Here is a 15,104-nt window from a genome sequence, read left to right on the forward strand (position 1 = left end):
CTTTCCTTTCTTTCCTTTCTTTCCTTTTTTCTTTGCTTTTTTTTCTTTCTTTCTTTCCTTTTATTGCAACAGATACAATTTAATAATGAAATAAATAGGTAACTCTTCATTATTTGTTTGTCTTACTCCTAAAGGTACCCAGTACATGCTTAGGGATGACTGGAAATCATACAGAAAAGTGACAACTTTAACAAAATTTTTAACAAATAACCTTCAAAACAGCAATTTTCCTGAATTTACTCAAGAACAAATAATGATTTTCTCAAGATCTCCCTTCAACCGAAACCTTTCTATGATTCTATGATTCTGTGACTCTATGATCTCCTCCCCAAAATAATTTAGTCATGTGGTACATTTATGTAACTAGGCACCATCTTTGCTCTCAGGAGGAATATTCCTGTGCAATAGCTGGGAACAATTCCCATTCCTCAACTTTAACTTAAATATTCTTCAGAGTGAGAGTGAAAGGGAAATGTTGCTTTTAGGAAATAAAACTCAAAAACATTGTTGGCAGAGCTCCATTGCAACTTTTGTTTTAAGGAGATATTTCTTAGTTATTATTAAACCTTCTTGTATTCTACTAAAACAGGAAGATTTGCAAAAATTGTTGGTATTATTGTTCCAAAATCTAAACCCAGAAACTGAAGTTAACCTTTTTCATGAAGTGATCACTTAAGTGAACAATTCCTTAAACTCCAAAATGGACAGTATACACAGTTTATTCCTTTTGAATAATCCTTTTAAATACCTTCTTAATACCTATAGATATCAAAAACCTCAGCTGTAATAGTTTTAGAAGAGATTTTCATGAGCAAGTTGGGTTGAACCTAAGATTCAACTAGTACTAAACTCCAGAATAATTAACAAGAAAAGAAAGGATTTGCCTATAACTGGCCCAAGGATTCTCTTTCAGCACAAATGTAGCTGCTTCTGCTCTGTAGGGTACACAGCAATGAGATGAAAGAGAAATTAGAACCTACAAAAATATTCTTTGTATTGAAAATTTTCCTAAGTAGATAAAAGAGCAGCTAAAATTTGCAGCTGTGGAAATAAGACAAGCAATTAGAAAAGGATACAACTAAGGGAATATTTACCTGCAAATAATGGATTCCTGCCAGGAAACATCAGAGTCAAGAGTTATGCTTCATATTTTTATAGTTTTAAATTATCCAGGAAAAAGTGGCTAAATTATTAATGTTTTACTAAAAAAACTCAGTGAGACTTTACTCATTTTAAAATTGACAGACAAGATTTTATTTTTTTTTAACCAGGGGACTTGAGTCTTTTTTAAGGGTGGAGGACTGAGTTTTGTGGTTTCAGAGAGCTGACTTATGTTATGTAAAAAACTTGCTTATAACTTAGACCTGTGGCAAAAAATCAAACAGACGCTATTGGAAAAGCCAGGAAAAAAGTCTTCTATTTCTATGAAACTGTCGGAATTTTCCAGGCAGGCTGACATTTCTGGATAAAGTTCAGTACTTTGACCCCATGGACACAGTAAAGAATCCAAAATACTACATGAGTAAGCCCTCATGCAGAGTAGAGGAGGAGTCTACACAAACAACACATGGAGTTGCCTGCTGTGTGGCAAAACCAAAGCAAACCAGCATAATGCCTGGCACTTGGAAAAGGAGGTAAAAGAAACTACTGCGTATTAGATCACTATAAGAAGAGCACAAACAGCAGAATAGTGACTGCATGCTTTTCCAACAGGAATTTTTCAATGGCACAGTGTTAGTATAGTGAAAGAAGATCAATGTACTATTGGCCTGAAATCAAATAGAGCATTACTTAATTGAAGCTTGCAGAAGTATGCAAAGCCATGGTGGAACATACAACAGTGCTAAAATCAGTTTTATTTAAACTGAAGGAAAAGACCAAAGATTTAAGCTTGGAACTTAAGGTTGCAGCCATATCCACACTTAAGGATTATCAGCACTAAACATATGGGCAAAGAAAATGAAACATTCTTTGTAGTAATAGCAAGTGGAAAAATAATGTATCGTATTAGAAAAGTTTCATGACATCTTTTTCTTAAAAAAAAACTTTAAACTTTTTGAACTTTAAACTTTTCTTTAAATAGATAAATAAATAAATAAATAAATAAACTATTTAACTGAAGAAAAGTCTAAGGACATCTTCCAGGGATATAGAAAAGCTCCTAACAGATAAAAAAAAAAATGGAATAATCCAGTCTTCTGACGAATAATTACAGGTTCAGCTCCCTTTTCCCAGGCATAAAGAGAAGTTAGGTAAACACAATACTCAGTAAATCACAGAATGAAGAATCATTAATTACTGTCATACCGTGAAAAACACAAGGACAGATATCTCTGTCCAGGTTCTACCTCTGAACTCAGCTCCTCCTATTATTGATGGCAGACATTCTTAGCAGGACTGACAGATATATATTTAAAGTTTACTTTTTTTCCCTCCCAGTTGGTGCAGCTGTAGGTTTCTAAAAAATATTCTGAGGGGAAAAAAAAGTTAATCTTTCTGAAATACAGTACTCCCTTAGAGAGTTTTCATTTCCTCAGACTCTCCTTTGCGTTATCCTTAACACACGATGAGATTTTCCACTGAAACAAGCATGCAACATACCACATGCACACAAAACGTTTTTCCTGTGCAGCAGGTAAAGATCTTCTCATGTTATGAAAAAAACAGGACAGAAGATCTTTTAGGCCCTTAAAATTCTGGGAAGAGTCAGCATACCAAGTTTATGAAAAAAATTAATTTTTTTATAGAATACAACAATAAAGTAATCAAGTCAATTGTGATAAATTTAATTAATTACAAAAATGCTTGTCATAGTAGACAAGGATGGGGTTGAAAGGAAAAGGGAAATGTAGAGCCAGCTGCTCCCTCATCATCTGTGCAAGTCATGTTGCACGAGAGTTACCAGTCAGAGCTCAAAGGCCAGGCAAACTAGATCTGCAGCAGGCTCATTGGCTTTGTGAGATTATTCAACAAGTTACTGTGTATGTGATCAAACTACTTTGCACAGGCTTCTGTACTGTCAGGTTGTTGTTTCAGGGCCTTGTCATCTTCTTTCTTCACAGTTCATTCATCTCTTCCCTATTGCTTCTATGTCATCCCTTTTTCCTTGTCTTTTTTAGCTTTGTCCTCTTGATCCTGGGTTTGGACAATTAGAGAAGAATGTCAAGTTCTGGGTTATTTTTGTTTGGTTTTGTTTGTGTTATTTAGTTTGTTTTTTCCCTAAGTGTACATATGCCCCTAATAATTTGGCAGAAAACCTTGACTATATGTCCAGGTTATGAGTATGACTTAAAAACTGAAAACATAAGGCAAACAAAAGGGATGAATTTTATTATTGTTTTTATGTAGATGTCTAGCTCCTGGGCTTAAAGTTCTTAAGACATAACTGTTCCTAGCAGAACTGTAATAAAAACTAGGAAAAAATGTAACACATAACCCAGGAAATTAAAGACATTCCATTGGGTAAGTGGATTGAGTTTTCAGTTTAAACCCTCAAGGATACATCATTAAAAAACTGATAGGTTAGGTAAGAGTACTGTCCCCAGCTGGCAAAACAGGTGTTTCACTATATAGTACGGCTGATAAGAGTTTGCTGCTAATTGTACAGTTTAATTCTGATGTCTGCAAGGCTCTCACTTCAAACTATTCTAAATTAAGATGAAGGGGGATTAAAACCCCTCAGAACAATCTCCTGAGATTCTAATATAATGAAATTACACACCAAAAAAAAAAAAATTAAATCCCCTGCTCTCCACTCCTAGACAGGTCAAAAACTGTAAGTTTTAGTAACCTCGAGAAGAAAAACCCTATGCTACTTCCTACATGACTACCGCATGCTCCCTCTGCAGTTTGTCAGTGTATATTTTGACAAAAGCATGCCAATAAGGGTTCCAAAATTTTCCTGAATTGTGAATCCCCCTTTTTGTTTTGGAAATAAATATTTGAGGTAGAAATCATGTCAGAGGCAGCTAAACAGCCAGACTCCCACTGACTTCAACATAGCCAGCATCTATTCCTGTCACACAGTGATTTTTCTTTTTTTCCTGACTACAGAAGTACCAGAGGTGTTTCACTAAAAAGAAAGTCATCTTCAGAGCAAAGCTTGGATCTTTTTCCTCTCTGAACACCACTTTAACTGCAGGTTATGCTAATGTGGTGCAATATTATAAAAATGTTAGTGTTTACTGCACAATGTTTACATCCGATGTTATGACAAAGGAAAAAGGCTTTATCTCAGGAAAATGAAGATGGAAGTTAAGGTTTTCTTATCCATGGGGAATTGCTCTGAACCTTCTAAGCCTGGCTAAGTAATATATTAATATTTGATGTATTTATACCTTTTTTATTTTCTCTTTTTTTCTTGTCTCTTTACCCATGGCTATGTATCTTTGCATCCGTATCAGGTCATGTTGAAAGCTGTACTTTGGTATGCTCAGCGTTTTTTATTGTGAATTGTTGATGTGCTTCTTTTTCTTTTTTTTAGTACATTTATTTTAAATTAAATATTTTTTCCTCCACTAAAAGCAGAAGTGTGGAAGAAGGTAGATTTTCAAATAAAAGTGTAATTTCTTGTGACTCTCTGTTCTAGGCTGTCAGATTTCTGCCAAATCATTTCATACCAGCTGCATTGCAAGTGATGTCTGTGACCAAGGGGTCCAGCATTTTGAGCACTTTCAGATTTACCCTTATTTTCCTCTCCAATTACTCCTTGCTGTGTACAAAATTTTTGTTATGTTCTTTGACAGGATGCATAGAATGTCCCATCATGCCATCTGGTCCTTATTCAGGATAGCTAGTCCACATGACCCGTTTTTGCCTAAGATCCATTGCTCAGGAACACCGCCTGCAGATGTTTTCCCTAGGTTTTTCCTCCCCTAGTTCCTGTTTTCATTGACCTCTAAAATCCCCTGAGTTTTTAATTTTATTTTATTTTGATTTGGTTTAGCTTTTGTTGCATGCAAACCATACGGGACACATTCTGAGGAAAGTAAACAGCATTTCTCCAAGCCTAATAACATAGTTCTTTAAGTCTTGCATATAATAGAGTTATTGTGAAGTGGGAAGGGAATCCAGGGCTATGACTTGCCGGGTGTGTTGTCTTCATCATTTGTTGTTGCTCTGGGAGATAGTAAAACTTTTCTTGTAAACTCTAGTGTGGTTTATTTTGATTTCTTTGCAGCTGCACAACAATGTGGAAAAATAATGCAGGTTTTAAAATACTGGGAGCAAGGATTTGCAGAGGAGGGTCTAAGTGGGAAATGATATTCTGGTACAAAAAAGTTGAAAACTTTGACTTATGATACCTTCCCACCTTATACTACCATACACATGTTCCCACTTATAAATTAGTATTTTTAAATGTGCTTTTGATAGACTCCATCATTTCTGAGAGACTTTCTCAGTGTTTGAATAAAACAACAACAGTTCTGTGTGTTTCCCCGAGATACCATTAACATATTCAGGAGAAAGAATTGGCAAAGCAGAACAAATTAATCCTAGGTACCTAGACAACTTCTGGGTTTGGTCAAGGCTATCAGTTCTGCTCTAAAAAGATATAACATCCTCTTAACATAACTACTCAAGAGAATATTTACATTGCAGTGCCTAGCTGAATGTATACCCACCTGTTTCCATCAAGAAATATTTCACACTAGATTATCTGTTGTGATAATCACAGCCCAAAGATTTTTATCTAAAAGATAACAAAGTTAAATCAAAGAAAAAAGAAAGAAGAAAGGTAAGGCAGCTTTTAGCTGAAATAAATTACGAAGCAGTACCAAGCAAGATGCAGGATAAAAATTTCAAGTGCTCATCAGATGAGTCCAAATTCATTAAATGTAGACTTAGAGATCTATGGAAAAGAAATCCGTTATGAAATTAAGAAAAATAAAGAAGAATGTAATTAGCAGTAGAACATTCAATTATTGCAATAAAAACAATGTAAGAGATTAATCTGTATAATTCAAACTGTACCACTTTTCAATAACTGGGATGTTTGCCGTATCCTAATACTGTACAGGTAGCTGCATTTCATTGTGGGCAGAATCTACATCTGTATCATAATTCTGGCAATGATGAATCAAGAAATCACACCTGATGAGTACCCTATATGTTCTCATGTCAGTTCTTATAGCTCAGTCTCAAATAAAAGAGAGTAAGGGCCATGGCTTCCACTGATCAACATACTTATTTTGGGAGAGGCTTATTGTTAGGGAAATACTCTACTGAGCTATGAGTGACCTCTTCTACCTCCCCTTGCATATGTGTTATTTCTAGCTAACATATAAAATTAAAATGAGATATGTTCAGTTTTACGTGTACTCAATGAAACCATGTACAGAACACACTGCTTGCTTTGCTCAGGATGATCTGCAAGAGGAGTACATTAGGGGAAAACTACACATCAGGCACCATTTAAAACTATCTTCTCACTTCTCTTTCAGTTACATGAGAGAGAGGTGCTGTCACAGATGCTTACAGACTTGCCACTGTTTTAATAATTAACTGACTGTGGAATGAGTTGAATGCTCCATTTTCCTCCAAGAAACAGACTAAATTGTAATTCTGAAAATATTGAAAGTGTATTAAAATGCTCTGAACGTTAACTATAGTATACACAGCAACTTTTTTCTTCTGTATCTGAAATTAGCGTAATGGAGGAAGTGAAAAAAGATGCTCTGTATCTATTGCCTAGTAATAAATAAAGGCAGATATTATATCTATGTTTACATGGCCCATTCTACCTAATTCACTGCAACTAACATGCAGCACTGTAAGATAGCAAACGTAGATAGCAAACAGATGAAATGATAAGTTTCATTCAAGTATGTATCATATCAAATACTTTCCATAATATGTGTTATGTTCTGACAGTAATGGGACTTTCTCCTCCCTTTTTGTGTCATGGTTGATTAATCAATAAGAGACTCAGCAATAATGTAAAATTTCAGAGGCATATGGAGCCACCTATTACAAGTAACAGAGCTTTCATGGAGGCCTTTGTCCCTCAGCTGTATAGAGAGCTCACTTGCTTGGAGTTACCTGGAGTCTAGATATCACAGTGGTGAGAACTAGATCAGGCACCTACATGGAAGGCAAAGTGGGTATGGTACATGATCCCTAACTGCAGGACTTGGAGTATGATGCCTCAGATTTTTCCCCTTCCATACAAAGTTACTCTAACAAAAAAAAAAAAAGCTTATATATCTCTGCAAAAAATGAGGCTGTTATCAGATAGAAATCTATTAAGCACAGTCATAAGACTGAGAGGAAAGAGGTGATGCTATGTATATTTTTATTAAGCTGGGCTGTGCCTTCACTGCATTGAGTCATAGAATTTCTTATTCAGGAGAAACTGGTTAGAATGGTTGTGTGATGATGGGCAAGGCATAAAAATTCCCTCAGAATAAACAAAATGAGAAAAAAACCCAAACAAAAATGATGATATTTGGATCTTTTGTGACTGTCTTGTTCATTACAACTTTCAAATGGAAAGGTTGTACTTATTTGTGGGCATAAATTATGGATGCTAACAGAAGCTGCATATGGTCTCAGCAATGAAACAACACTTGCATTTGTTCTGTAGGACTTTTTATCTTTCACTGTTTCAAAAGATTATAATCTCTTTTCTTTAATACTGCATTGCATTTTCTTCAGCTCACTAAATTGGCCAAAAGGCTCTAGAAAATAATATGAATTTTTAAATGCTTCATTCCTAAAGTAATTTCCCTTGCGATCATCTGAGATCTCCTTCATTATTCCTCCACAGGCATTGATCCTTGTTAACAACAAAATCAGCAAAATAAGCCCATTAGCTTTTGCTCCTCTGAAGAAACTGGAAAGACTATACCTGTCTAAGAACAACCTGAAGGAACTCCCAGAAAATATGCCGAAGTCTCTTCAGGAGATACGGGCTCATGAGAATGAGATCTCCAAGCTGAGGAAAACTGTCTTTAATGGACTGAATCAAGTGATTGTCTTAGGTATGATCATGAGAAATTATAACAAAAGCAACTCAGTATTTTTCAAAGATATTGTTTTTAGTTCAATCAGTGATTTCATGTAGAAAGCCAAGAGACGCTCCAATAAATAGTACATCCAAATTAGTTTTGACTGGAAGAATATAGGTACCTACACTGCATCACAGCTCATGACCATGTTTTGTTGGCAGAACTAGGCACCAATCCAATCAAGAGTTCAGGCATTGAAAATGGAGCTTTTCAGGGGATGAAGAGGCTCTCCTACATCCGTATTGCGGACACCAACATTACTAGCATCCCAAAAGGTAAGAAATTCAATTAATATTTCAGAGATTTGCACAGGTATAATATAGTGACTTCCAGTCAGTTGGGGAAAAAAATGTTGTAGAAGCTTTTTGAGCCAGTCCTTACAGTATTTATTACTTGACTATGTTTTTTGATCAGTTGACTCTACTTAATAGTTTGGAAAATTTTGTCTCTCTGTTATGAGAAGCTCCACGAGAGGTGTACTGTAAAAAGTAAGCCATTTTATGTTATTTGGCTTTTCTTGTCCCGTAGCTGAAATATAAAGTGGAAGAATGTTTTTAACCTCCAACCCTGGTTGTTGAACCTGATTAACATTAAGCAGATATGAACTCATGTAGAACTACCTGAAATTCTAAAAGCATAAAATCAGCCCTCCACAAGTCTGTGGGTTTGAAGCCAAAAATACTTCCCCTATACAAAATAGCAACCTTTGCTATTTCTAAAAGTGCTTAATTGCAAATTGCTATGACATAAACAACTTCATTGTGATTTATTAAAAATAAAACAAACAAACCAGAATGGTGTAATCCAGAACAAATTTCAGCCAACTGATCATTTTAGAATGGCTGAAAACTTTTTGAAAGTTTAAACTGGTTGTTATTTTTTTCTTCCCACATCTGTTTTGGATGTTCCTTTGAGGGTCCTTGGATAGGTAAAATATGTTTCCTTTTTTTTCCCTGATAAACAGAATCTGTAAATTAGTATGTACCCTAACTAAAAAAAAAAAAAATTAAAATTATTTTACCTCATCCTTACAATTGCATTTTCTACTGCTGTTACTTGTTAAATACCTAGGTGCTAAATGTTAGTACATTTATGTATGTGGATACTCTGGCTAAAATGAAAATTCTTTCTCTTGCACTGTTATGCATGTCCCATTTACACAATCATGAAGGCTAGAAATCATATCTGGGAAGAATTTCAAGAAGTATTTTTCAAGAGTTAACTGTTCTGTAATGACCTTAGGAGCTTGGCCTTATTTCATGCTAAATAAATTGTTACTAGCTGTTTTAATTTTTTCTGATTGTGAAAGTTCTTTGTTTCATTCATGAATTGTTCTTGAGCATGTTATTAAAAGTCTTTTTTTAACTGTAAAAGTTAAAAATGCAAGTCTTTTTTTAAATGATAATAATCCAGTATAATCAAAAGCAATTTGATGATGTTCTCGTTTTCAGGCCTTCCCCCATCCCTTACTGAACTTCATCTTGATGGCAACAAAATCAGCAAAATTGATGCTGAAAGTCTGTCTGGACTCACCAACTTGGCAAAGTATGAATTAGTTTCATCTGTTCACATAAAATATTAGTTGAAATTGTAATTGTCATACACTCACAATTAGAGAACATCAGTCTGGGCTTCATGAGCTTTATCAGCAATGATGCAGGAAAAGCTTCTAAGGATTTGTGTACTGATTTAAAAAATACACCAACAACTTTTTTTTCTAACTTTCCATCTGTTTTCAACTATGAGTGATGTATGTCCAAGACAACTGTTTATTTGATTTAGAAAAAAAACCAAAAAACAAACAAAGAAAACAAACAAACAACAACAACAAACAAAAACCAAAAAACAAACAAACAAAAAAAGCAAATAGATAAAGGGAAAAATTAGATTTTTTTTTTAGATTATATCATATTTCTTTAATTTTATGTCCATCTTTGGTTTATGCAGTTTTCTTGGTCATACAATTTGCCCTGGAAACTGATGAAAAAAGCACATGTGAACCAAAACTGCTTTCAACAGTGGTTTCTTTGCTTCTCAAGAAAGGCAAGTCTCCAATGGGTCCAGAAACATGATTAAAAAAAAAAAATGAAAAAGTGTCACTGTAAGATTGATTTTAATCTGCTAATCTGTGAATATGTTGCTGAATTAGTTTCTCTAACTGTAGGAAAATGTAAGGAGAATTCCCAAAGATTAGTTATATGGAATTATTTGTGAATTTGTTCACATCACAAAATATGCTAACAGAGTAAAATGGGCCATTATTACAACTTATTTTGATGATATAATACTTTAAAACTTTAGTATAAAAACAATTTATTTGATCAAGAAGACTATTAATCAGACCGTTAGTCAAATTACTGGATCTAATTCATGGATCTTCATCTTAACCATTCTGCTTGTCAAAATGAAGATGAAAACTAGAAATCAAATAGAGATTTTTTAGATATAGGAGTTAAGTTTACCACTGTTTATAGTGGCTTGGACAGCAATTTAATGCAATGAAGTATACAGTAACACATATTTTAGATCTGACAATTCCAAATGATAAAGCTTAGAGCAATTTTCTAGAGCTTATAAAATAAGATATTTCATTTTAGTTTTATCTTCATATTTGATCACAGACTTATCTCTGCTCAAAAAATGTCTGTTCCTTTATTTCAATGAAAAAAAATAAAAATACCATAATTATGGGATAGAGGACTATGAGGCACTTATTGTTTATAACAGAGGTTTAGTATAGAATGTAACATTCTTCAGAGAAACTATAAAGAAAACTTCCAGAATCAAAACAGTATGATAACTACTCAGGTAGAGAGTAATTTACTTTATTGGAGGTGTGGGTTGTGGGGTGTGTGAGTTGTCCTGCAGATGACAGTTTTTCTGCTCTTTCACATTCATACTTGGATAACACTACAGGCAGCATCACATGGACAAAATTGTTGAAAGTCCATCTGAAGACATAAAGTTTTACAGAGCAAGTGCCAATATAAAAATGTCTAACCTTGGGCTGCTTCTATTGTGGCTGTTCTGTAAGGAGAAACAAGATTTTCTGTTGATCATGGTGTAGATATGTGGAGCTGCTCAGAGCAGGCACCAAGTCATAAACCACTCTCTGCTCTGTTCTTAAGCAAGTAACCCGAGCACAATCAGAAGTTCTCTTTTGCAAAGTTGAGAGGTAAGGCAGAATACAGATTGGTGAACAAGGAGCAACAAGGATTGGACGTAACAGAGAAGACTGATGAAGAAAGGAGGGAACTACGGGAGAGCTCCAGGAGACCATATGGGATGATCTAAGGGCAGCATGACCATTGTGCCACAGAAACAAGCTACCAAAACCAGCTTTAATTTACACTTCTAAGTCTTTAGAGATATTAGGACAGGATCAGATAACCTGGATCATGTCAACTCAAGCTCAACAGTCTAATAGGCACCCTAAAGCACAGTTAAACTTTGAGAAACAGGACATTTTTTCTGACTGTGTTAAAGTATTTTAAACTGTAAAATGTTCCATGAAAGAGCTTGGTGTAGGTCTACTGCTCATTCTCTTTTGAGTTCTTGAGTTCTAGTAGATGGCTAATATTTGTCCCTTTTGTTTGTTTATTTTCCTTGTAAAATTACTCGAGTCTTTCAAAGGCCTTTCAGAGAGTATGCAGTACCATAAGCAAAAGTTGAATGTTATAATGATAATTATGATTGCTCACATCAGATGCCAAACTTATTTGAATATATTTCTTTAAACTCCATGGTGACTAGCTCAGACATAATTCTGAAAATTAGTCTGGTCTCTTCTACAACAGTAATGTAGAGAAGGAATCAACTCGAAGATGGTTATGATGGCAAGTTTAACATGTTTTTATTGTTGATTTGTTGTGGGGGAGGGTTGTTTGTTTGTTTGTTTTGTTTTATTGTTTTTGTTTGTTTTTATTTTCTAGATTGGGTCTCAGTTTCAACAGTATTTCTTCAGTTGAGAATGGCTCTCTTAACAATGTACCTCATCTGAGAGAGCTCCATTTGAACAACAATGAACTTGTCAGAGTACCCGGTGGACTGGGTGATCACAAATATATCCAGGTAAAGTTTATCATATTGCCTCAGAGAGCAATAGTTGAAAGATTCCAAATGGTATTTGTGTGTTTATTCAGTATTGAACAGAAACATACACAGTATTTGTGCAAAAGGTAACTTGATGCAAGTTTCATAAACTCTTGAATTGTTGTGGAAAGGTTTCATACAACAGGAAAACTCTTATTATGATTTTTGTGGAAGTGGTTATGGAGGTATATAGATCTGGAGGTGTACACTTTTTGTCTCTGTGTGTCTTAGGGACCACAACAAATATGAGATATTTTGTGCGCTTTGATTTCCTCTTTACTCAAAAAATACTTTCAAAGAACATTTCTTCTGCTGGTTTTTTTTTTTCATTTCTACTCAGTGACATTTTGCAACCTTTCCCAAAAACCTTTCCTTTGTTATCTCACAAAGCTGTGCCTTCAGGAGGGCAAAGAGATACAATAGGCATTTCACTTCAGCAGTATTTTTAGGGTCCTTGTGGCTGGATATCTAGAAATATGGCCTCTTGGAAGCAACTAAAATCTTCACCTGGACTAAGATTTTACAGGAAAGAAACCTCCCAAAGAATGAAGACTCCCAAATGTAAATCACCCTTTGTGTGTAGCTTGGGAAAATTAATCAGAAATTATGACTCAGGAGCAAACTAATATTCATCACCTATTTTAAATCATTAGTTAGTGACTACTTTGGCTTTGAGTCCTGTACTGTTGCTCTCATGAGAGTGAAAGCATTACAGCTGGAGAGAAACTAATTAGCATCAAATGCATTCTCTATATACAGCACATGCTTCTGAGCCACAGCACTTTATTAATAATTACACATCTTTGACTGCCTATTTGGTTACCCTTACCAAATGATGGTAATGTTATTAGATTGCCTTGCACAGTTTCTGCGCTTTTTGTAGAAATTATTGTGTTGAGTGTACTGCAGGTATTTCAAAAGGTAAGCTGAATCAAGGATGCGTTTGGGAAAAAAGATATGCTGTTATTCTGTATAATGTTGCAAAAAACATAGCAAGCATTTAATAAATGATATCAAATAATATATTTTGATAAATGATATTAAATAATTTATCTTATTTTTACAATAGCTCTATTTCTCACTTCTGTACTTCCATGCTTTTCAGGTGGTCTATCTTCACAACAACAAAATTGCTTCCATTGGTATCAACGACTTTTGCCCCCTTGGCTACAACACCAAAAAGGCTAGCTATTCTGGTGTGAGTCTTTTCAGCAATCCCGTGCAGTACTGGGAAATCCAGCCCTCTGCTTTCCGATGTATCCATGAACGCTCTGCAGTACAGATCGGAAATTACAAATAGGTGTCTAAAGATGGGGTTCGGTTGTGTTTCAGCTGAAGTATCTCTTGTTACAGGCCTGTTCAAAAAATCGTTGCTAACAATTAATGCCAAATACCAGAAACTTCACTTTAAAGTGGAGATGATTCATTGATGTAGAATAAATGAAACATTACAGATGTACAAGAGCAAGCATAACATCAAAGAGAATTGTCAACTGTGCTTTAAACTGACTTATTTCAACCTTCTTTTCCAGCATGCTTTCTGTGGCATTTTTCAGTTCACTGAATGCTGCAGGTTTTCAGATTCCACTGTATATGAGATTTGGAGTAAATATTTGTTAAGCTATGATATAGAAAAAAAATAGTGAGTGAGGTTATTTTTATAGCCACACACACACAAAAATAGTAGAGGAAAAAAGACTCTCAAATCATCTTGAGACTTGAGAAGGTGAGAGTTACCTCCTTTAAATTTATTTCAAGCCCTGGAGGTTTAAAAATATCCACTATAACTCTAAGATAATTCTGAATGTATCTATTTAGCAGAGGCAAATAAAGTGGTTGCTAATATCATTATTTTCGGAAAAATAAAAAAATTCTTATTGTATACATAATTCTTTAAAGGTTGCCATTCTCCTATTCAAAATTAGCCTAACGTCATTCTATTGAACAAAGTATTGAGTAGTCTGCAGTAAAAAATGTGTAATCTATACCTGGAGCTCGATGACTAAATTTCTGTAGTGCAAATCCCTCTCACCTTAGTCACAAGAGCAGTTTTAATGACTTTACTGCCTTGCAGAGTATGGTATAAGGGTTTAGTAATTGATATCAATCCATGTATGTATCTACAACAAAAAAAAAATAGCAATTCACTGTTCACTTGTTCTGCATTGTACATTTTTCAGCATCCTTTACCGGTTTTGTTGTTTAAACAAAGTTTTTAATTGTTAAGTAGACATACGCAGGATCCTCCATCTGACGAATTCGTGGAATTTAGATTGTAAGCCAAATCATAAGTATAGAAATATATGAAGTGAAATAAGTGCAAATATGGACATTGCTGGGACACCATTTGTAGAAGTATCTATTTAGAGTGATTTTGAGCCCTCTTTAAATTGGGATTCTTCAACCCATATCAATGAGTAGCAAGCACATCAAAGGTAGGCTGCACATTCCTACTGTCAATCTACAAAGCTAAACCTATACTCAACAAAAACATCACCTGGAAAGAATCTTCTGCAGTCTCTTAATACTCCAAGGTCAATCTCTTTAATTTGTAAAACTTCTATGTCATTTATATTAAAGAATAATGTAATACAGGCAAACTCCAAAGTGTTTGTCTTTCATTTTGTTTTGATAGCATAACACAGTGTGTCAGAACCTAAATTAAGTCTTGAAAACTGAACATCTTCAGCATGGTGATAGCTAAAGTAAAAGCAAGTTGTGTGAAAATCTTTTGCCTCAAGGAACTTTTTCCATGTGTAAACCTCATATTTATTTTTTTTTTGTAGAAAACAAATATAGCCTTTTTATAGCTGTCATTTATTCAATAGTAAATAATTGGAAACAATTATGACTCACTAAAGCCATTACACTCAAAAAGTATATTTGCACTCTTGCTAGCTATCTTCTGCATATAATAGCCAATGATTTCTCCCACTTACCTCTGTTTTTTTCTTCTGGGTTTCACATTTTCAGAGTGTTATTTTTAAATATAATAAATGGTAC

General features: G+C 34.6%; 1 protein-coding gene across 1 annotated transcript in view; it reads left to right on the top strand.

Moving 5' to 3' along the window:
* Nucleotides 1-14,701, top strand: part of DCN (decorin) — a 37,488-nt gene extending 22,787 nt beyond the window's left edge. The window contains exons 4-8 of the mRNA XM_064655470.1: nt 7,769-7,982; nt 8,171-8,284; nt 9,461-9,554; nt 11,942-12,080; nt 13,207-14,701. Coding sequence (XP_064511540.1) covers nt 7,769-7,982; nt 8,171-8,284; nt 9,461-9,554; nt 11,942-12,080; nt 13,207-13,401 — 756 coding nt within the window. The 3' untranslated portion in view covers nt 13,402-14,701. The remainder of the gene's footprint in view (nt 1-7,768; nt 7,983-8,170; nt 8,285-9,460; nt 9,555-11,941; nt 12,081-13,206) is intronic.
* The last annotated feature ends 403 nt before the right edge of the window (nt 14,702-15,104 follow it).

The sequence above is a fragment of the Pseudopipra pipra genome, chromosome 5 (genome assembly GCF_036250125.1).
Source record: "Pseudopipra pipra isolate bDixPip1 chromosome 5, bDixPip1.hap1, whole genome shotgun sequence".
NCBI lineage: Eukaryota > Metazoa > Chordata > Aves > Passeriformes > Pipridae > Pseudopipra > Pseudopipra pipra.